At 43.2% G+C, this 24,697-nt stretch overlaps 1 protein-coding gene across 1 annotated transcript in view; it reads left to right on the plus strand.

The window, feature by feature from the left end:
* The window catches only part of LOC310867695 (cadherin-18-like), a gene marked incomplete at both ends in the record, with an annotated part of 792,291 nt that overhangs the window by 695,200 nt on the left and 72,394 nt on the right, over positions 1–24,697 (plus strand). The window contains 4 exon segments of the mRNA XM_083777814.1: positions 3,846–4,013; positions 6,142–6,329; positions 8,223–8,476; positions 21,044–21,186. Of these exon segments, the coding sequence (XP_083633940.1) occupies positions 3,846–4,013; positions 6,142–6,329; positions 8,223–8,476; positions 21,044–21,186 (753 nt within the window).

Raw genomic sequence — 24,697 nt, forward strand, 5'->3', positions numbered from 1 at the left:
ACCACTGCACCAACTCCATTAGTGGCTCCATTACCATCGACACAAATGTGTGAAGTTCTATTGTACATTTCTACCACACACACACACCCACACCCACACCACACACACACACACACACACACACACACACACACACACACACACACACACACACACACACACACACACACACACACACACACACACACAGGTTCCACTCGCCAGGGCCCCTGACGGGGACATGAAGTTCTTCATTGTAGCCTCCATTTGTATTATTATGTAACCTGTTGTTATTTCAGCTTGTTTGTTACAGTAATAATTAGCAAGCATGAAGTGAAACACAAAGCAGTGTAATGAGATCGCCTAGAAAGGTCAGGTAGTCAGGAAGTGTAGCGCCCAGGATTACATTAGATAATAATAAAAAGGTTTTTAGTCCCCCCCCCCCCCCCCTCTTAATTGTCTGACATGACACCAAACATAACCAGAGAATCACCCTCTATCTCTCTCTCTCGCTCTCTCGCTCTTTAATTCCTAGTTATTACTCTCAACTTCTGACTGAACATCCATTCTCTCTGACTGAACATCCATTCTCACAGCCTAAACTAACCCTAACCGCAAGCACAGGAGCAACGCATGTTCGACCGCATGTCGGTCCGTTGGTGTGTCTAATCTGCACGTCAGTGGCGTGCACAGACATTTAGAGGGGCAGGTGCTCAAGTGAAAAAAGGGCACCTTGTGCAGCACATTTTGGGGCGGGAACCCATTTTGGTGCTTTAGCTATTGAAAAATAGCAGATCTACAAGCTCGTAGCGCGCCACCGAGTGGCGCGCTACGAGCTTGTAGGTCTGCTATTTTATTTATTTATCGAAGAACCACTGACATAGAAACATAGCTTTAGATTGTGGGGGCCTAAATAATATAGTAGATAGAAGCGTTTTTTATCAAGATTTGATCAATGTCACCATGGACCACACTACAAATTAAGAAAAAAAAGAAAAGTTTTTTTTTTTTTTTAAGAGCATAATTGCCAAAAGGGCAGGGGGTGTAAGGATGGTAGAGGCTTTCTTCGTCACAGGAGCGGAAAGTGCTGACCTGCCGGTGTAATAGGATGATTAGGTCTTTGGCTAAATGGGCAAGTTAAGTTATTAAGTTGCAAGGCTTAGTTTTAGATTCTCAACAGACTATTAATGAAATGATAATCGGACGGAGAACTTGTGCTGGCGAAATGCCTTATAAAAGAGTGGGATGACGTCACCACTAGGTAGGAGTGACATCAGCCCTGACAGGCACTAGGGGGCTAGCACCCCCTAGTGTCTATCTGTGCACGCCATGCTGCACGTGCGTCCCGAGTGATTGACCTGTGTATTCAGATGCACTATGAATCACCACTGAATGGACAGGAATTATACATCCAAATGTCTCCATTCTATGGCGTGGAATTGTACAATCTCTACAACCCCGCTCGCCCCCGGGTTATACAAACTAGACCTGTACGTGCCTGTCACAGTCGGCCACCAGCCTACTTGGGAAATGCAACTTGGGAAACTAATGATATACATTATCATAGCACCTGTTTTAACTGTCAGCCTGTGTCCCACATGGACATCTGTGTATGTGGCTGTGTGCCTGTGTGTCTGAAGACTGAAAAACTGACTGTGAAAAGTATTCTCTGCAATCAATTCGGCCCACTGACAGAGCCTGATTGGTTGAGCCTCAATTGGCTGAGGCAGAGGCTGGAAATTGCACAGGTGAAAGGAGGCGGCCTCATTAGGCCCACTGGCAGAGCCTGGCCCAGGTGAAAGGAGTTGGCCTCATTAGGCCCACTGGCAGAGCCTGACCAGAGCCTTTTGTGGTGGTTCTGGAGAACCGTGGGTCCGACCGACTCGATACCGGGCACTGCACTCCCTGTGGGGGTGTGGAACGCGTGTGTGGAATGTGAGTCAAACGGTGGGTCAAACGGTTCTCGAGTTTCGTGCATTACAACCGTACAAACGCGTACGCATGCACACACGTACAGTACGCAGAGACGTGGCACATTTACAGTAGGATGACTTCCAAAACCCCATTTCATGGTAAGGCTTCTCCATTGGCTGTTCTTTTGGCCACAACGACCCCCCCTTCTTTCACCCGGGTTACACAAATGATTGCCAAAATCCCATTTAATGGTATATTCAGTGATTTCACTCAAAAAACCTTAGGTTTCGTTTTTGGCTGTGGGACCCAGCCTTTCGTCCAATCAGGATAGAGAGTCAAAAACGAAACCTAAGGTTTTTTGACCCCCAGGGGTTAACTGGGGACAGGGAGGAACTCCTTATATGGCCAGCACACTCTATAGTAGGGAGGATTATCACAACAAAACAAAAAAATAAGTGATATTTGAATTAAGTGAAATCACTGAATATACATTTAATGTTATTGGACATATCCCATTACAAGGCATATGAGCTATCAAAACATGCTTTACGGGGACACGGTGGCACAGTCGGTAGTGCTGTCACCTCACAGTTAGAAGGTCCTGGGTTCGATTCCCGCTGGGGAAGCTGTGTTCTCTACTCCACGTCATCAGTGCTCATACCCGAGTCGTGGTTGGCGAAAGGGCCTTTCTGTGTGGAGTTTGCATGTTCTCCCCGTGTCCCCTATAGGGTAGGTACACTCACAAAAAACATGCAGTACTCCTGATTTCTAAACTACCTCCCCCTGGCCAGCCGGGGCCCCTTGATGGAGGGAAAAGGAACTGGTCGGACGGCCGGGGAAACTCCCCCCTGTCAGATGAAAATAAGCTCATGCATAGAAGCAGCATGAGGTCCGTCCACTGCCCTCCCCAGGTTGGCAGAGGAAGTGTAGCACCTAGGTCCTTGGCACAATGCAATTAAACCGGGTGGTAGAGATTAGATTGTACAGCTCCACCCCATAGAATAGGGACATCTGGATGTCATTCCTTTCCATTGATGTTGTTTGGTACAATGCACACTGTAACTGTCAGTGAGGATCCCATATTGTGCTAGGGCCTAGCACAATATTGGATCCTCACTAGCAGCTAGGCAATCAAGACATGATTCTTCTTCTTTTCGTGTCTTTGAAGCATGTGGTTAGGTTGACAGTTCCCATTTCTTTACACAGTCTTTGTCATTGTTGTTGAACTCTGCAAGATCTTTTACGCTGCACGGGTTGGGTAGTAGAGGGCAGACAAGGCAGACATTTCAACAACAAGGGAATTAATTTGCTTTGCACAGAACATCAAGCAAAGGAAACACAATGACAATACAATGACTGCAATGAATGCATGAAACAAAATAAGTAAAAAAATAACAGATGATTAAAGTGCAGAAGAGAAAGAAAGAAAGAAAGGCAGTGGCAAACAAATAATAAGTAAATATGTACTTCAGTAGCCTCCTGCTGTCACAGTGCCTTTAAGCAAAGACACTAAACACCTCCCCATCTGCTTAGACATTGATACATTGGCACCCAAGGCTAAACTATTATTAGCTTGTGGATCAATCGGCAATTTTTTTTTTTGAGTGGTGCACTCCTACAACCAGCTTGCAATGTCCTCGTAACTGTTTGTGTGTGTGTCTGTGTGAGCACGAGTATGTGAAACAGTGAGAGGGGTAGTGACTCTAATGAGAGAGAGTGAGAGAGAGAGAGCGAGAGAGAGAGAGAGGGGGGGGGGGGGGGGGGATTGCACCACTCAGTTCACACGTGTGTGATTTTTTTTATCGTAAGAGGCAAAAAGTTTGAAAGTTTTAAGTCATATGATCTGTCCCTACCTGCTAAAACAAATTGAATGTGTGATTGTACCTCATTTGGCTTGTAAATGCTTGTCAGTGTGTAATGTTACATTTTCCTTCTCAACATGGCGCTTCCAGGGATCATCAGAACGGCCTTATCGAACATGGACCGGGAGGCTAGGGAGCACTATGCTGTGGTCATCCAGGCCAAAGACATGGCCGGCCAGGTGGGAGGACTATCGGGCTCCACCACCATCAACATCACACTGTCCGATGTCAACGACAACCCCCCCAAGTTCCCCCAAAGTATGTATACTGTCCTGAGATAGAAATGATAAAGAGCTCATTTCGTCGCTGTCAAAAGCAGAAACCTTGTATCTCTGACGTATTTCTTAGTAGTATGACATTGTCAGGCGACACAGAGGGACCTATGTTTATATATTTTTTCCATTTCCTGAAAAGTGGACATAATAGACAATTCTTCTGCCCCAACAGTGACAATATAGGCCTATTTATCATTCTGGAACAATGTCACGTCAAATTCTAGTCAATAAAGCTACTCATTTTGCCAACTGTATAGAATTAAGCTGCAAAGTATCCACATTTAAAACACCAGCATTTTTTGCGTTATTCATTCTGTAAGAATCCTCTCATCAATTGCGTCTCCTCTGCATCTTCAGAGAAGAAATTAAGAAAACGTTTGAATACTTTTCATTTGAGCCGAGACAAGCAATTAAGTTCCCTCACTAAAGCTTTTCAACTGCAGTGCTGCTGGTTTTCTTTCTTGGTAGAAGTTGTAGACTAATTAACACCTAGCTGGGACGTCATGTGAATAACACAATAATTAAGATGCTGGTAGAAAAGAAAATTAGATATAACCAGGTTTTGAGAAGCTTTTCTGAGCATGTACAGTATTTTGTGCCAGCAATTTATTATGAATACTTCCCGTCTATAAAGCCAAAATCCTCATTCTGTACTGTCTATCTGTGTTAACCCATTCTGAACGGGCACCCATTTTGGTGTTAGCATCATGTCGTGCTTTAGCTATTTAAAAATAGCAGACCTACAAGCTCGTATCGCGCCTGCTATTTTTTAAAAGAATCGAAGAACGACTGACATTTTTAGAATCTGATCTCAGGTCAGAATGGGTTGATCAGACCAGTGTGTGTCCAGTGGAAACCTCGTATGAATCTGATCTCAGGTCAGAATGGGTTAATAATACATGCAACTATGTAATTATGAATTCATGGTAGCTTGTCTCTGAAAGTACCTATAATCAATTCCAGTCACTCATAGCTATGAATTGTTCACTTTGTGCCACAGTGAAAACTATTACTGAAACCATCAACTTTTTCTGAATGATTATGTGGCTCAGTGTTTTATAGACTCCATTTGAGTGCTATCAAATCCAGTTTAGTATTTAACCCATTCTGACCTGAGATCAGATTCATACGAGGTTTCCACTGGACACACACTGGGTCTGATTAACCCATTCTGACCTGAGATCAGATTTTTCTTCGATTTTTTTCAAAAATAGCAGACCTACAAGATTTTTCTTCGATTTTTTTCAAAAATAGCAGACCTACAAGATCGTATCGCGCCACTCGGTGGCGCGATATGAGCTTGTAGGTCTGCTATTTTTCAATAGCTAAAGCATGACATGATGCCGACACCAAAATGGGTGCCCGGTCAGAATGGGTTAATGTCAATTTCAGAATTGTGGCATATTTTTCCCTAAGGGAACAGAGGTTAACAGGGTCTAAAATGCTTAATTAGCCTGTATCAATTGCTCGATCAGTCAGTAAAAGCTATGGAGGCATTTGGCTAAATTCATAACTTCAGGCATACTACCCGTACTGTGGAACGCTTTGCACCATTCATCTTGTTAAGTTAAATCTTTCCCACACACTGATGCCATCAGCTGGACACTTATTTCCAAATACTATTTTCAGCTAATGCCAGTGAAGCACTGAGAAAACTGTTGCGCCTTTCTTCGTCCTTTTTTTCTCTCTTCAAACTTAACTACGGTAGCGGTGGTCTCAAAAACATAAGGAAAACTTTGACTGGAAAAGACTCGCTCACCGTATAGAAAAATAAGTAAAACTCCTTAGACTGAGACTATATTTTATTTTATCATGCTGTGCTCATGGTGCTCTGTGCTCAGGGTGCAATTAAAAAGCAAACGTTTGGGTCCTCAGACCTCATAGCACTGACGAAGGTCTGAGGACCGAAACGTTTGCTTTTTAATTGGAACATTCTGTACAAAAAGTAAGAACATATATTTAAATTGCTGTTTCATGATGCATAATATAACACTAAACAACCATTAAGACTCTCTTGTGGACGGTTGCTTTCACTGCCAGGCTGGGTGGTTTGAAATGCTCTTTTTAAAATCAGCATCACTCGAACACTTCACTTCAATGTTCTTCCACAGAAAATTACCAGCTTTACGTCCCAGAATCAGCACAAGAGGGGAAACCGGTGGGGAAAATCAAAGCTAATGATGAGGACGTGGGCGTCAACGCCGACATCAAGTACAGCATCATCAACTCGGAGGGCGCCAACACATTTTCTATAATCACAGACAGGGACACCGGAGAGGGAATCATCAGCCTGAAGAAGGTAATTAAACTGTTCCTTTGGCGGGAAGCCATTCTCTCTAAAGTACAAAGCATTCATTGCCTGACATTTTTGTCTAGGAGCCATGTAGGCATCTTATTTCATTAGTGTTTGGGTCCTTTTTTTCTTTTCTTTTTTTTTACCTTTTTCAGTTGGTGAATCCAATCTTGCTGATTTTTCTTTTTCCAATGCAGCCTTCAGGCCTGCATGCGCAATGGAGCTTTTAAGTGGAGTGCAGTGTGCGCAATACTGGCCCCACCCTTTAAGCCCAAGGTTCATCTGCCATGGCCAAGAAAGCTGGGACAGTGACTAGAGGTCCTCAGGCCGTAGGTTTTAAGTCAGAGTTTCCCTCTCCTAGGCAGGCATGCTGACCAGAGTAAACAGGTCTGTCTCCCCTGCTGTTTTCCCATAGCTGGGGCAGTGGTTGACAGCCGCCAGGGCGTATCCCATAGCTGGGGCAGTGGTTGACAGCCGCCAGGGCGTATCCCATAGCTGGGGCAGTGGTTGACAGCCGCCAGGGCGTATCCCATAGCTGGGGCAGTGGTTGACAGCCGCCAGGGCGTATCCCATAGCTGGGGCAGTGGTTGACAGCCGCCAGGGCGTATCCCATAGCTGGGGCAGTGGTTGACAGCCGCCAGGGCGTGTCCGCACACCGGCGGGCCTGCACGCCTTGTCTCTGGGGCCCTCTGCTGCTCCGAGATCCCCTGCAGTTTAGCCTGGGACCGTGACGTCCCATGTATGTCTACAGTACAGTACAGTACAGTACAGTACAGTACAGTACAGTACAGTACAGTACAGTACAGTACAGTACAGTACAGTACAGTACAGTACAGTACAGTACAGTACAGTACAGTACAGTACAGTACAGTACAGTACAGTACGAGTACAGTACAGAATACAGTACAGTGTGAGTTTTTTATCTCAGAAAAAGTCAGGAATGTAAGTGTTTTTTTTGTAAACTTAATCAACTTAGTCTATCCTGGTTGAAACCTGATGTTGGGGATGACTTGGGTTCAGGTATAAGAACTTAACCCATTCTGAACGGGCACCCATTTTGGTGTCAGCATCATGTCGTGCTTTAGCTATTTAAAAATAGCAGATCTACAAGCTCATATCGCGCCACCGAGTGGCGCGATACGAGCTTGTAGGTCTGCTATTTTTTGAAAAATCGAAGAACGACTGACATTTTTAGAATCTGATCTCAGGTCAGAATGGGTTCGTCAGACCAGCGTGTGTCCGGCGGAAACCTCGTTATGAATCTGATCTCAGGTCAGAATGGGTTAAGAAGGTCAATTTTGATACTTGTAGGACACAGGGATGGGGAGTGCTCATGTTCGCTTGGAGTAATGCAGTACCCAATGTCCTTAAAGGAGAATTCCATGCTAGAATGCTTTCTTATCTTTCTTACCTTTATTTGTAGTTGTTACGTCCCCACCAAAGAGGTCCAGGTGTTTTTTTGTGCAAAAACTCCTTATTGGCTATTTTCCCTGTGTGTTATGCTAGTTCACTTATTTCCATCGAAAGAAGTAGTAAAGTGTGCCGCTTGGGATATTATTTACATTATGAAGAGAGGATGTATACAAAGAAATTATAATTTTGAGCGATGGAAATAAGCGAATTAGCACAACACCCCTTAGCCCCATTCAATTCCCATTCAATTCAATGCAATTCATTGAGGGCTTATGGTAGGGGAAATAGCCAATCAGGAGCTTTTGCACAAAATAACACCTGGACCTCTTTGGTGGGGACGTAACAACTACAAAGAAAGGTAAGAAAGCCTTTTAGTATGGAATTCTCCTTTAACCCCACTTTGCACTCTTGCATTGCAAAACAACCTCAAAACAACCAAAGGTCTGCTCAAACTATACTGATTGACTGCATGCCATTCCTCGACAGAAACTGAACTTTGAGAGGAAGAAGACCTACATGCTCCACATCGAGGGTACAAACATGCACGTAGACCCTCGCTTCACCTATCTGGGAGCGTTCAAAGACACGGCCAGCCTGAAAATCACAGTGGGCGACGTAGACGAACCGCCCGTCTACACGATGGATTACTACATCTTCGATGTTTACGAAAACGCTCCCCTGGGGACCGAAGTGGGCGCCGTGACCGCTCGTGACCCCGACGGCAGGAACAGCCCCGTCAGGTGAGGTGGTCCCCCTCACACACACACACACACACACACACACACACACACACACACACACACACACACACACACACACACACACACACACACACACACACACACACACACACACACACACACATCTACCAGAGAAAGCATACAAGACAAGGCAGGAACTGTCCAGGAGGACGTCTTCTTAACGCTATGGTAGCCTACTTTCAACTTCCTGCACACGCATGCATGAAGGCTACACTGCCTGTTGACTGCTGTTACGCACCAATTAGTCTAGGGGTAAAGGGTACGCATAACATAAAATGTACAGGAAACCTCACTCAAAAAGTTGAAAATGCTTTTACTTGTACTTCAGATATAAATGTAGTTGGTACAAAAGTGTTGTCCTTAATACAAATGGCTCAATAGATACATCCATCCATCTTCAACCGCTTATCCGTAGTCGGGTTGCGGGGGCAACAGCTCCAGTATATAGAATATATTTCACCAACCATAACCATAAAACAACAATACCAGAAATAATAATAATATTACACCCGTTACACCCCCCACCACACGTATAAAATGCACGTTTTGGGCAGAAAAGAAAATATTTCACCGGGAGGAAAAATCTGGTCAATGGGATGTTTTTGGGGTCTAGGAGTCCATTGAACTTGTCCAAATTGCAGAGATACAATTAGATAATTGTGAAATCCAATATTGTGTTTGTGACTCTGTTAAAACCCTCTGAAATAGTCACCAGTTTCAAGTTAACTAAACTAAATATTTAATAAATGTCTGAATATTTATATATTTTTTGGAATAAGGTTTCAAGATATCCTCAAAACACAACAAAACTAATAGTCACAATTTTCAGTAATTCAGAATGTTGTGGCAGAGAATATTGTCAGTTGATAGATAGCCTACATGATTGCAATATTGAAACATTTTGGATAGCTCGGTGGATAAAATGTGGCTCAAACTACTGTAAATAATTCATCATTATACACCCCACCCAAAACAAATTTCTTGCATTATAGAGCGTCGCAGTCCCGCCCCCTTTCATGACGACGCCAGGCCCAGGAAATAATTCCCAATGCATTTTTCCCATAGACATTTCGAAACGTATTTATTTAAAGACCTTATAAGCGTCATACAAAGCCAACTCTTGTCGTGACAAATCATGACAACAAACACAATATTTTGGACCAAACAAATAATTACAAAGAAGAAAAACAACAAGTATTTCTACTTTCTAATTCTTTGTTTGGCCCAAAACATTGTGTTTATTGTCATGATTTGTCACAAGAGTTGGCTTTGTCCGCGGCGTAACCGTCTTTAAATAAATACTTTCTGTAAAGTCTATGAGGAAAATGAACGGTGATTTATTTTCCGGGTCTCTCGAGGGGGCGGGACTGCGACGCTCTATTTACTCTTAGTGCAGAGTAGTCAGAACCTACGTCTCTACCGGAAGCAGAGGGGCATATGATAGGTGGGGTTGGGTGAGAAGGTAAAGGGTAAGGTAAAGGTCCGGTCTAGAGTTTAGTGGGCCTAGGGTTCCCCTCAGGTGGGTACAGGGGAGTATGGGGAGTGGGGGTCACTGGATTTCTCCCTGGGGACTTGGAGCACAGCAGAGCAAAGTAAAGAAGACCCTCATGGTCTTCTCCTCTATGCATGTCTGAGGTGGCTCATACATGTCCCATTAAAGCTATGGAGAGCTTGAGAGATTGGGGCTTGTCTGTCCCTGTGGTGGTAGTTCTACCTGCAATAGCCACATTCCAATATTCAAGTATACATTCTTCATGTCCAGGAGGGGGGAATAGACCTGCATCGTTTTGAAGTAACAGCAATCATGACATGTCACACAGTTGGATTGTTGGACCATTCCGGAGCTCAGAGGATTGTCATGTAGAGGAGGAGAAATGATACGCCACACATTTCAACAAAGACAGTTCTGCAAACGATACACGAAAGATATTTTCATCTTTGCCATATCTCACTCCGAGTGGCTTAGGGAGCCTGCACTCTCCTCGTTCTCAACCCCTCCAAAAGCAAATTAGCATTTGGGATTCAAACGATTTCTAAGTCATGGCATGCTGGAGAACGGAGTGTGGAGGAGGCAGAAACTAAGGAATTGGGGTTTAGCTTAGGCTGGGAGGAGTGTTCCTATGTCGCCTGGCTCACTAGTCCCACTGGTCCCATGTGGACCATGCTGGCTCTTACTCCCGAGATAGGACCTCTTGAGTTAGCATAGGTAGTGAGGACAGTCTCCACTGATGGTGGTTATAAGACCACCATGTATGTATGCTGGTCCGAAATGGACCTCCTGCTGGCTTTGAGCTAGGCCCTTAGAGTGGGCATAGGTATACAGGAGGGTGAGACCCACATAGTGGTGGTTATGACCTCCACGTGGTGCATGATGGTTTGTCAGGCAGACAGGGGTGTCCCTATGTCGGACTGGCTCACAGGAGAGTCGGCGTCTGGTTGGTGGCTGACCATTAATATTACTGGGGGCCCCCAGTGACTGATCATTACGGCGCAGAATGTCCTCTCCTCTCTCTAGAACAGCTAGTACAAAAATGCAAAAATCACGAAATGAGGGGCGCCCACTGTATTTATATCGGCCACATGTCATCCTACATTGTCATTTAGTACCCTAAACAAACATTAAAGTCCATAGTCTTGGCTGCCACATGACTTAAAAAGACATGCATTGGAGGGCCTAGCACCCCTCAAACATGCAGTCTGACCATTAGGTCTATATGCAGAAAGAAATGTGTTGGATAGCAGCAGGGACACAGCGTGGAGGGAGGTTAGATTGGGATTCTATGGGGAGACCGAGACTGGAGCCCAGGGTTCAAGGTTATTGCCAGCAGTACCAAAGACAAAGTAAATGTGAAATTAATTTTACACACACAGTCTCGGGAATAAGAAGATGTCTGTGACAAGCATAACTGAACCCTATATCCGTGCGACACTAAACCACCTGCCTATATACCAAGATACATGTGTGATAGCTCTGTACTGACTTACACACCTCTCTAGTCTCTAGGCCCATGAGGGGCCATTTCTCTCCACTGTATCCCCACTGAGGAGTCCATCTTCCCCATAGACCAGACAAGTGGCCATTTGGTTCTACTGACTGAGTGTGTTTGCTGCAAAGACACTCAGCGTTGTGAGCTTTTATAGATTGCCTATTTTCACAATGTTTGTCCCGGCCCACAGTTTGGGAACCACTACCCTATAGGGGACTTATTTTGATTATTATTATTATTACCAGACACCTTTACAAACAATGCAGACATTTCTCTGTAAATTTATTCCATGATTTGTGTAATATTCCCATGCAGTCTATCACTTGGCAGCCATGCTTTTACAAATGTCACATGACAGTACCACCCAGTAATAATGAATATATTCCTTATTGTTATGGTATCAAAATAAATCTCCTGAAAGCTTCAACAGAATGTGAATTGTGTATAGGTGATGAATTCACCAATCCTGGGCAGTACGGCATTATAGAAATGGGAAATGTCCTATTACACTGTTATAACCTTATAAACAATTGCTTTAATATATCATTGTACTTTTATATATAATTTATATATGCTAATTGCATTCCTAGATAACCAAAACATAGGGTTAGACACCAAAATTATCTTTCTAGGATGAATAATGGAGGAGTAATGGTATTTTAAGAACTGGCGGCGGCCATCTTGAAAATAACACCTTTCGGGTGGTCAAACTTTGGTGAACTTTTAGTATGTTATTAAGGACACCTAATACTACAAAAGAAAGTTGAGAAACCTTTTGTTACAATTTTTTGGGGTCAAACCATATTCTTACCCGCCTAGAATGCTAATGTGATAGCTGTACTGTAAGTGGAAGGGCAGTCACCCTCAGAGGTGAATGCACAGCGGTAGTGCAGCAAGTATCCAGTAACAATGTGGCTCTGCTGTTTAACCCATTCTGACCTGAGATCAGATTCATACGAGGTTTCCGCCGGACACACACTGGTCTGATGAACCCATTCTGACCTGAGATCAGATTCTAAAAATGTCAGTCGTTCTTCGATTTTTCAAAAATAGCAGACCTACAAGCTCGTATCGCGCCACTCGGTGGCGCGATATGAGCTTGTAGATCTGCTATTTTTCAATAGCTAAAGCATAACATGATGCTGACACCAAAATGGGTGCCCGTTCAGAATGGGTTAAGCACAGTGGTACTCAAATGTCTTACTTAAGTAAAAGTATCAATACTGCAATATAGAAGTACTCAGTTACAAGTCCGGAATTAAAAATATGCTTAAAGTACCAAAAGTAGAAAGTATACTCACTATGCAGAATGTGCCATTTCAAGTTTTCAAATTTAAACAAATATCCTGAAAATAGCAGATCTACAGTACAAGCTCACAATGTGTCGTATGGTAGGGTATGCATACAGTACTCGTACTGTACTCTGCTTAGGCTACTTGTTCACAATGAAAACCACCACCATGCCGTTAAAACCTGCCGCCGACCCAGCGACAGAACACAGAACCTGCCGAGGCGGACAGAACTAGTGTCTGTCTGCATTAACACTGCGCACATGTCCTGGATTTAGTTATGCATGATGTTGTCCACAACATCAAAGAGTGTCAGGATTTCATCGTAGTTGTTTGTGACATATAATAACACTGATCAGAAATTCACCAAAGCGACTAGCCTGGTTTAAAGGAGAATTCCATGCTAGAATGCTTTCTTATCTTTATTTGTAGTTGTTACATCCCCACCAAAGAGGTCCAGGTGTTTTTTTGTGCAAAAACTCCTTATTGGCTATTTTCCCTACCATAAGCCCTCAATGAATTGCATTGCATTGAATGGGAATTGAATGGGGCTATGGGGTGTTATGCTAGTTCACTTATTTCCATCGAAAGAAGTAGTAAAGTGTGCCGCTTGGGATATTATTTACATTATGAAGAGAGGATATATACAAAGAAATTATAATTTTGAGCGATGGAAATAAGCGAATTAGCACAACACCCCATAGCCCCATTCAATTCCCATTCAATTCAATGCAATTCATTTAGGGCTTATGGTAGGGGAAATAGCCAATAAGGAGCTTTTGCACAAAATAACACCTGGACCTCTTTGGTGGGGACGTAACAACTACAAAGAAAGGTAAGAAAGCCTTTTAGTATGGAATTCTCCTTTAAGGAGTACCAGATGACTCAGTCAGTGCAATCATGGCATTTAAACATGCTCTTCTATTTATAATCTAAACAATGTGACACGTTTAAAAAGTGTTACAAATAAGTGCTTAGAACCTAAACGCTTGGGTTTAGTGTGAAATAATTAAAAATAAACATTTAGTTGTGGGGAAGCGGGGGGGGAGGGGGGCCCATGCCGATATTATATATGTTTGTGTCTCTGATGAACACGCTCTATGTGAGAATGATGAATTATGTTTTGAAGATGGGCAAGAGGAGGGATGGTTTAAAATTCTATCTTTGATCACAATAAGAATTAAAAGACCAATGCGTACGATTTGCTGTAAACGTGGGAGACATGGCATCTCCAAGAGAAAGGGCCTCTACTTTCCTGGTGGAATGCTTTGTCCTTCATTTCCTTCATGTGCATCAATCGCAGTGTTCCCCACAGAGGGGGATGAATGACAGGGATGCTTGGTTAACATCCATTTGAACCCGGGGGAAGAGACATTTCTTTACAATATAGCTGCTGTGCATAGAGCCTATTACGTACTATATCTTGTAATTACGGCCTGATTAGTTTCCCCCAGCGCACAGACTAAAAATCCAGAGGCTATACTGCATATTATTGATAACGATCTTGCAGTTTTTTATGAAGCAAAAATAAATAAATGTACAGTAAGGCATCTTCTTCTATATGTTGCCAACCCATTCTTAGTATGCATGGCAGACATTGTTTTCTTTGATCTGTGTGCTGCTTTCATGTTAAGCCTCCAGAGTAACAGCGCAACACTGTCAGTCCCCCATGAAAATGTGACAACACAAGCAACCCACTATGCTAATTCTTACACTTGACAAAGTGGCTGCTTGGTACCTAAACTTTGTCTTCGTCTTTGCTCTTCCAGCTGAAATAGCTTTGCTGTGCTCTTTTATATCCCCGGTATTTAATAAACCATGACAGAATTTCCGCCCGCTACACGCTGTGTAAGAAACAGTTTATTATGTCAAATGAGAGCAATCCTATACTGTATTATTACCATTCCATTCCCCCCACACCACCTTCTTTTCCCTTCTCACATTTTCCACGTCAATGAGCATTAATTTGTTGACTTATAAATTACTCAGGGGAATAAAGGCTGGATTAAAGGTGTAAAACGGGTCATTAAAAGATAAATTAGGACACGACATTGCAGTCCATGTTGATTTCATGCTTCCGCTCCTGAGAGCTGCAGCCACATTTAGATTTCCTTCCCCTTGCGTGTATTTCATCTTGTTTAAAAAAACGAGCCTTTCTGTGTGGAGTTTGCATGTTCTCCCCGTGTCCCCTAGGGTAGGTACCCTCACAAAAACATGCAGTAATCCTGGTCTCTAAACTGCCTCCCCCTGGCCAGCCGGGACGCCTGATGGAGGGGAAAGGAACTGGTTGGAATAACGTGCTCCTTCCACGCGCTACGTCCAACCAGGGAAACTCCCCCCTGTCAGGTGTAAAGGAGCAACTTGGACACTCAAGCATGAAGGAAGCATGAGTTAAGTCCGTTGCTCTCCCTAGGTTGGCGGAGGGTGTGTAGAGCCCAGGATCACATCACAGGATGATTGACACAGGGGTGAAAAATGGGTTACAAAATCGTGGGACAAAAAATATAAATTTAGAAAAAAACGTATGTTGCTTTATCAGTCGCGCTCAGACTTTTTCATGTCATGTCATGTCATGGTCCCCCAAAATGATATGTACATAATCCCTACAGTGGAAATAAGGGGTTATTATGCACACCCTGGAAATGTACTTCTAATCAGTGTTTCCTGATTAGAAAAAAGGAGCTATGTTAAAAAGTTGACAAAATGTCCCATCTATACGACATGAAATTGTTGCATGCGTGTTCGTTTCGTGCACACGCCCGCGGCTGACTAGACCTGGATTGTGATTGATTGATTAGCAATAGTGACCACCTGCTCAATAGTAGCACCCTGCAAAGAGAGGCTTACTTTCTGATCTGTCCTTTGTGGAGTAGATCAGGGGTTTTAACACATTCTGACCGGGCACCTATTTTGGTGTCGGCATCATGTTATGCTTTAGCTATTTAAAAATAGCAGATCTACAAGCTCATATCGCGCCACCGAGTGGCGCGATACGAGCTTGTAGGTCTGCTATTTTTTGAAAAATCAAAGAACGACTGACATTTTTAGAATCTGATCTCAGGTCAGAATGGGTTCGTCAGACCAGCGTGTGTCCAGTGGAAACCTCGTATGAATCTGATCTCAGGTCAGAATGGGTTAAGAGAGCATCCTTGGGACCACCACTATTGTGTCTGGTGGGTCCATCATACAGTAAATCCACCTGACACAATAGTGGTGGGGGTTCATGCACCGTTACATGGGTGAAGATTATTATTATTATTTTTTTCTTGTTACTTTCTTGTTACTCACTAATCACACTATCACAGGCTACATTCGTGAGCTGGAGAAAAACCTTTTCAAAGGCACAACATTTTTGTTGGATACAGCCACATTTAAACTAGTTAAATATTTGTCCCTGGACCAAACGGGACACCCCAAGTCCTCTCTCAATATATATATATTTTTATTAAAAGAATTGCAACCCATTTTTTTTCACCCAGTGTCAATTATCTAATGTAATCCTGGGCGCTACACTTCCTCTGCCAACCTGGATGGGCAGCGGACTGACCTCATGCTTCTTTCTATACATGAGGAGTCCAAGCTGCTTCTTTTCGCCAACCCCACCTCGGGTATGGGAACAAAAAAAGGAATATATATTTTTATTTTTATTTATTTTTTGAGGGGCCCAGCTTTCCGTGTTTGTGTAAACACAAACATTGAAGACAAAAGTGAAGATGAAAAAGTGAGAACGCAAATTGTGATTGGCCGGCGTGATTGGGTGGGAGATGTGCCATTGGTTGAGCATCGCATAACGATTGTGCCACGGGGGGGAAACACCCGTTGTATATATGTGGCTGGTAGAGAGATGTCGGACATTGCGCAATACTCGGGAGATACGATACAAGGACCTCTTTAACCCATTCTGACCTGAGATCAGATTCATACGAGGTTTCCACTGGACACACACTGGTCTGACGAACCCATTCTGACCTGAGATCAGATTCTAAAAATGTCAGTCGTTCTTCGATTTTTTTCAAAAATAGCAGACCTACAAGCTCGTATCGCGCCACTCGGTGGCGCGATATGAGCTTGTAGATCTGCTATTTTTCAATAGCTAAAGCACGACATGATGCTGACACCAAAATGGGTGCCCGGTCAGAATTGGTTAAGCTACGCCTGTGGCTGTTGTATGATAATAAGAGGATTGGTTGATTTTGACTCAATGGCTTTCAGCTTTCAAGAAGAAGCCTGCAGGAATACACCAGGAAGACATATTTGCAAATTATAAGCGCATCTGGGGGTCTATTGGAGTAATAGACCTCCAGAGACACACAGACCTTTGACATGGAGAAATACGCAAACCCTCCTTCATTTGATCGCACGCACACGCACACGCACACACACACACACACACACACACACACACACACACACACACACACACACACACACACACACACACACACACACACACACACACACACACACACACACACACACACACACACACACACACGATTTTCTGAATGCATGGCCAGGGACCACCTGCAATACCAAAACATGTGCATTGTGCTCTACAGAGACCTACCACGTGTCAGACAAGGTCAGAGAGAGAAGGATGATGCTGGCAGAGCACTGTGTCTGCAGGCACCCAGAACTGGTGGGAGCCAACCCAATTTAATATTTTACTCATTATAGTCGTTTGAAATGGGTTGATTTAGGCTAGTTAAGTTTTTCTTTTCATCAGGTCACAGCTTTGTTTAATTGTTGTAATGTTTGTGCCATTTCATTTTTTCACTTCACTGCATCACAGTCACACAAAGCTTGTGACTATTCAACTAGGCTGCATTTCCATCAGGCCTTACTGTACGGTCAGTTGGAATGTCAAGTTAGTGGACGTGTTCAAAGTTTGTAAACAGAAGAACATGTTCTGTGCACTGCAGTGAGGGGGTCTGTACCCCACACTGAGGGGACTCCATACAAACAAATGAGAGGCTAGTTACACAACTGTTGCAAATCAATCAGGAGGTCGAGAGAGGAGAGAGAGAGAGAATAGGAGCTACTATAGAGACATTCTTTGCCACCAGGCCAGTCATGAACCAATACAGCCACCCTGTCACAATAACTCACAACAAACCTCAGGAACCACAACACTAGCAAATAGCAAAAAGTGTATTGAAGTGATTAAAGGGATAGTTCAGTTTTTTTTACTTAAGTTGTATGAAATACTTGCCATTATTATAGTGGTTGCAACTGTATTAATTGATTGCCAGAGTCCCGTGGTGGGAGTTCTGCTCTGGTTTTAGTGAATATTAAGTAGTTCCGGTCATTTTGTGGGGGGCACTGGGGCCACGCAGTAAAAGTAAATTAATCCACAAAACTAACGTCATTTGTATTGTTGACCTATTTCTAAAATATTAGCGCGACTTTCGTTCAACTTTGACCCCTCTATCACATGGAACTATTTTTTGGGCGTAGTGATATGGACACAAAAAACATAGTTCTGTGTGATAGAAACGTAAAAAAAGAACGAAAGTTGCACTAATATTTTAGAAATAGGTCAACAATACAAATAACGTTAGTTTTGTGGATTAATTTACCTTTACTGCGTGGCCCCCAGTACCCCCCACAAAATGACCGGAACTACTTGATATTTCACCAAAACCAGAGCAGAACTCCCACCACGGGACTCTTGCAAACAATTAATACAGTTGCAACCACTATATTAATGGCAAGTATTTCATACAACTTAAGTTCAAAAAATCTGAACTATCCCTTTAAGAGCCACATGACATAATAGTACACCAGCTTGAATCACACATACACACAGCATACACATTTCTTTCCTACCTTGAGCCATCTTCTACTTGACTTCATCATTTGTGTAAGTGATGCCAGGTCAAACATTGGAACCCATCTCTCTCTAGTTCCTGATGAGCTCTCCAACCGTGTCTCCAGTCATCTCCATCTGGCTAGCTGGCCAGTACTTTCCTCCTAGTATCAATGGCACCGACCTCCTGGCTGCCATCTTCTCACTCAGCCGTGGGTGTTTAGTATTGCACATAGCATGCTGGTGTAGTGCAGTGGTCATGGATTTAGGACAGGCTCTAGGGTCCAGCATTCACAGCATGTCACAGGAGAATGGACTCAGGGCTGAGAAGAAGCTGAGCTTAGGGGTCTGGGGTCTTCACCCTGGCTCGGGTAGCTGTCGAGCAGGTTGAGAGAGACACCATAAGCTTTGAGTATATGTACGTACAGTAAGTAGAAAGAAAGAGCTCAACAAGAGCCAAATACTGTACCTGTCACAACTTACTATAGCAACAGCAGACAAACATACACAGCCTGCATTGCATCCTTCCAGTTACAACATATACAGTTGCCTAGTAGTATACAGTATAGCCTATTATATCCTGTTACAACATACACAGCCTAGTATAAGTACGTAGGTGTACATATATAAATATTTACGTAATGTTAGTTTTAAATCGGATAAATAATACTTAGGAGTTAGGAAGGAAGGAAGCTGTGGGGACTTTGGACATGCCTGGACTAGGGTATGCCTTGAAATAAATTGAGAGATAAAAATCTAGATGTGCAATTCAGGTTGTAACACTAATCATTGGTAAACAGTTAAGAATGACATTTTCATACAAGGATTTGGTGCTGTGACCCCAAACAAAACATTATTCTATAAATGTATATTATATAGGACCCGCATGCACACGTACGGCACCTTTGTTTGTTAATTCCATAAAACATACCTCTATACTTTTCACAGGAGAAAACCACTCACTCAGAAATGCAAACAAAACACCGCGTGGACTGTGGAGTTTGACTTTGCATGTTTTCACTGTGTATAGTGGTGTAGTGAGGACCCCAAAGCAGGACAACCAGGCAGGTAGTGTCAAAAACCCATGGTTGGGTGTTTTATTATAAGTGAACAGCTGACACAAATTAACATGACACCAAACAATGGGACCAAACAGGGACTGACTGGGGAACAAGACTGATATACACAAGAGGGCTGATTACACATGAGAAACACCTGGTGAAGCCAAGAACCTAGAACCATGGAAACTAGAACATGAACAACACACAGAACTACAAGACCTGGACAAGACTGTGCAGGGACACACAGGGACTACAAATGTCACTGCAGGCCAGCCCAAAGACGTCTATTGAAATTTGACTGTGGTTAGCCTACTTTTAACCCATTCTGACCTGAGATCAGATTCATACGAGGTTTCCACTGGACACACACTGGTCTGATTAACCCATTCTGACCTGAGATCAGATTCTAAAAATGTCAGTCGACCTACAAGCTCGTATCGCGCCACTCGGTGGCGCGATATGAGCTTGTAGATCTGCTATTTTTCAATAGCTAAAGCACGACATGATGCCAACACCAAAATGGGTGCCCGTTCAGAATGGGATAAAATAATACCAAATGAACTGAAGACTATATTGATTTGAATAAAAATCAATATAGTTTCCAAATGTATGGAGTGTATACAGTATTTGTCAACATATCTTCTTGTTTTCTCAATAGAGGACGTGTTTCACATTTAATTCAACACTTGAATATTTCAGTGACGTCACTGTCTTTACGAGGCTACGGGCGCTGACTTTGAAGAGTGGATTTCTATTTTGACGGTGCTTATATGTTCTACCTACCGCGGAGCTCCGACAGTACATGATACATTAAAACGTGTGTGTTAATCAATACTATTAACTTGGCTGAATGTAATTGAGGAAATAAGTTAAAATAACCCTTGACCCCCGTGACATATCGCGACATTATCAACTACCTGGTGAATTCTCCAAGGTTTGTATTAATAATTAGTCTTGCAAGATGCTGTTTGGATCATTTTCCCCAAATAAATAGCCTAAATAAAACTAAACACAAATGTATCTGGGTATTGAAAACCTCAAGGGATACAACCGTGACGTACTATATACCATGCAACCACTTTAACCCATTCTGACCTGAGATCAGATTCAAAGAGGTTTCCGCCGGACACACACTGGTCCTGATGAACCCATTCTGACCTGAGATCAGATTCTAAAAATGTCAGTCGTTCTTCGATTTTTCAAAAATAGCAGACCTACAAGCTCGTAGCGCGCCACTCGGTGGTGCGCTATGAGCTTGTAGATCTGCTATTTTTCAATAGCTAAAGCATAACATGATGCCGACACCAAAATGGGTTCCCGTTCAGTATGGGTTAAACACTCTCTCACCGGACATCTCCTTTTGTAACAGATCTCTGATCTTCCGTTTCCTCTATCGACAGGTATTACATGGACGATGAAGGCAGTGCAGAGGAAGACCGGTACTTCACTGTGGACGAGGACAGTGGCATGATCCGGACCAGCCAGTCCCTGGACAGGGAGGCCACCCCGTGGCACAACATCACTGTGAGCGCCTCGGAGGTTGGTAGGTACCCACCATCTGCTCTCTATCAACCCAGTATTTAGGTACCCACCAGCTGCTCTCTATCAACCCAGGATTTTACATCCATCCATCTTCAACCGCTTATCCGTAGTCGGGTCGCGGGGGCAACAGCTCCACCAGAGAGCTCCAGACTTCCCTCTCCCGAGCAACATCAGTGACCTCCTCCTGGGGGACTCCGAGACGCTCCAAGGCCAGAGAGTCGATGTATTTCCTCCAACTGCGCCTTGGTCTGCCCCGGGGTCTCCTCCCAGTGGGACATGCGTCGAGGACCTCCCTAGGGAGGCGCCCGAGTGGCATCCTAACCAGATGCCCGAACCACCTCAGCTAACATGAGATGTACCGATAACACAACACTTCTTTCCTTCGCGATACCGATCACATAACTCAAATGATGAAAGTGGGGTCCATGGATTCTCTGGGTTCCTTGAAGGGGTTCCAAAAAGGACCCTTCCAGGTCTGAAGTGTGTACAAATGGAACAAAATTACAGGTCCATTTTGGTTCCATATTATGTAACCAGAATTGGGTTTTGGGTTTGGGATTTTGTTACTGCTATTAATGTTGCAACCTTGAGTTTTAAAAGGTTTTTATACGCCTAGTGTGTGTGGTTAACAAACAATTTGTAGAGAGGTTCTCTGTTGAACATAGCCTTTGTTTGTTACAGAGCTTTATGTATATTTACCAGCTGAGAGTGAGTCTGAAAGCAGCATCTCCATGTCAAGGACCCACATTATTGTCTCCACCAGGCCGAAGGCATGGGGGGAGAGTATGTTTTGCACTCCGTCCGTCCGTCCGTCCGTCTGTCCGTGTGTGTGTCCGTGAGCAGCTAATCTCGGCCACCGTTAACCCGGTCGATGCCACATTTTGCACACACACTCCCTGGATGCCAACGATGAACCTCTGCCCCAAACTTTCCAGAACGGCCTGTTATAGCGCCACCAGGAGGCCGCTTTGTGCAAAACATGTTTTTGCACAGTACACCTACAGATTTTGTCCAAACATCGCGCAAATTGGTACACAGTCTCTCTAGAGACTCCATTCAATGAAACCGGTCTTTCAGATTTCTCAGACTCCATCCTGATTGGTTAAGATTGGCTTCCAAAGTTCACCGGAGTGCTCAGTTTCAAACAAAATGCTGCAAATCAAGAACACATCGCGTGATTTCCGTGAAATTGTGCACCCACATTCCCACTAGGCCGAGGAAGAAATGCCACATGAACAATTTCAACTCAGCCTCAAGGTGGCGCTATAACTGGCCGAAAAGTGTTTTTACCTCTAACTGCACGGATCTGTGGATAATTTACTTTTGTTGCCCTTTTATCCAACCACCAGATGAAGGCAAGCTGCAATGTCCTACATTCCTATCCTGGTGGAGACCTGTGTCCAGAAGGGCACTTTTTCTAGTTTATATTGATTTGGACATGGACCCCCATCTGAAATGATTTTGTGTTGTTAAAATGTTTCAAAAGATATTACAAATGCTTACCTTTTTTTCATTATTCTTTTGAAAATATCAGATCTACAAGCTCATAACTCACTGCACTGTGCATGCGTTGTGAGCTTGTAGATCAGCTATTTTCAAGTAGCCGATGTATAGATAGACATAATAACAATTCACTCAACTCACGATTCGAATCACGATAGGCCTACTAGGTTCACAATCAGATTTTTCACGATTTCTTTCACGAAAGACAAAGACAAAAAAGACAGAAGTATAATAATTTCTCTTACACAAATCCAGTATTTTCTTTCTCTTTTAATTGTCTTCTCCTATATCCTCTTTTCAATACAGTAGATCCTATATTTTCTTCACTTTTTTTAAGCATCCTCTGTTTGCAGAGGATGCTGCACAATTCTTCATTACCAGTTTGAATCCAACAAATACTGTACACATTTTTTTTTAAAACCTCTTCCTCCTTATATATAATAAATTATAATACCTGATGATCATGTTTTAGGGTGGAAAATAGATCTTGGCACCGGCACGACATCTTTAAGTACCAATACTGCAAAGATATTCTCTGTTACAAGTAAAAGTACAAAATGTATCCGCATCAAAACATAAGCTACTTTTTTTTTGTCATTACATGCCTACCAATGTACACTTTTCATTACAACAGTATTTGTTTGACATTACACAATCCATTATATTGCTCATGGACTGAGATGATGTCATTCATCCATCCATCCATCCATCCATCCATCCATCCATCCATCCATCCATCCATCCATCCATCCATCAGATGGGTTGAAATGTATTTTTCTCCCTCCATAACTTCATAAGCCTTATCACTTAAGTGATAAGGCTGGGTTGTATAGGGTTAATTAACCTCATGGCTACAGTAGATGAGCTATGATGAGGGTCAAATAAATTTCCCTCGTTGTGGACTGATGTTATCAAACCATTAGCCTTTCCCCTTCCCTTTTAGTCAAAATAATAATAATAATAATGGACTGATGTTATCAAACCATTAGCCTTTCCCCTTCCCTTTTGGTCAAAATAATAATAATAATAATGGACTGATGTTATCAAACCATTAGCCTTTCCCCTTCCCTTTTAGTCAAAATAATGATTTGCTAATTGTTTTGGCATAAACGGATGTCGTGGACGGAGTGGAGGCAACGTGCGTTGCTTTTTCTACTAACTTCATGCCGATGGAGCAGGCATTCATGAGCTCGTAATGTTGACATGAATTAACCCATTCTGACCTGAGATCAGATTCATACGAGTTTTCCACTGGACACACACTGGTCTGATGAACCCATTCTGACCCGAGATCAGATTCTAAAAATGTCAGTCGTTCTTCGATTTTTCAAAAAATAGCAGACCTACAAGCTCGTATCGCGCCACTCGGTGGCGCGATATGAGCTTGTAGATCTGCTATTTTTAAATAGCTAAAGCACAACATGATGCCAACACCAAAATGGGTGCCCGTTCAGAATGGGTTAAAGGCTTGTGTTTGAAGTCAGACGGCATTTAGTGGCATGTTGCCACACATGTTTTGTTTTCCCGACAGATTGATCACTTCGCTGGTTGCATTTTGGAATACTGCTATACTGTTAAAGCGGTGTTGTTGTTTGACAAGGATCGATGGAATGACAGCAGTGAAGAAGTAGTCACATGTTTTACTTAAAGATGGAGTGCCGTGATTTTTGTATTCTTTCCAGTTTTCCATGGGTTTATGAGGTGTCAGTATACTTAGACCCCTTGGGTACAGTATGTGGGTTTATGAGGTGTCAGTATACTTAGACCCCTTGGTACAGTATGTGGGTTTATGAGGTGTCAGTATACTTAGACCCCTTGGTACAGTATGTGGGTTTATGAGGTGTCAGTATACTTAGACCCCTTGGGTACAGTATGTGGGTTTATGAGGTGTCAGTATACTTAGACCCCTTGGTACAGTATGTGGGTTTATGAGGTGTCAGTATACTTAGACCCCTTGGTACAGTATGTGGGTTTATGAGGTGTCAGTATACTTAGACCCCTTGGTACAG

Source organism: Protomyctophum parallelum (genome assembly GCF_964188405.1).
Source record: "Protomyctophum parallelum genome assembly, chromosome: 12".
In the NCBI taxonomy this organism is placed as follows: Eukaryota; Metazoa; Chordata; class Actinopteri; order Myctophiformes; family Myctophidae; genus Protomyctophum; species Protomyctophum parallelum.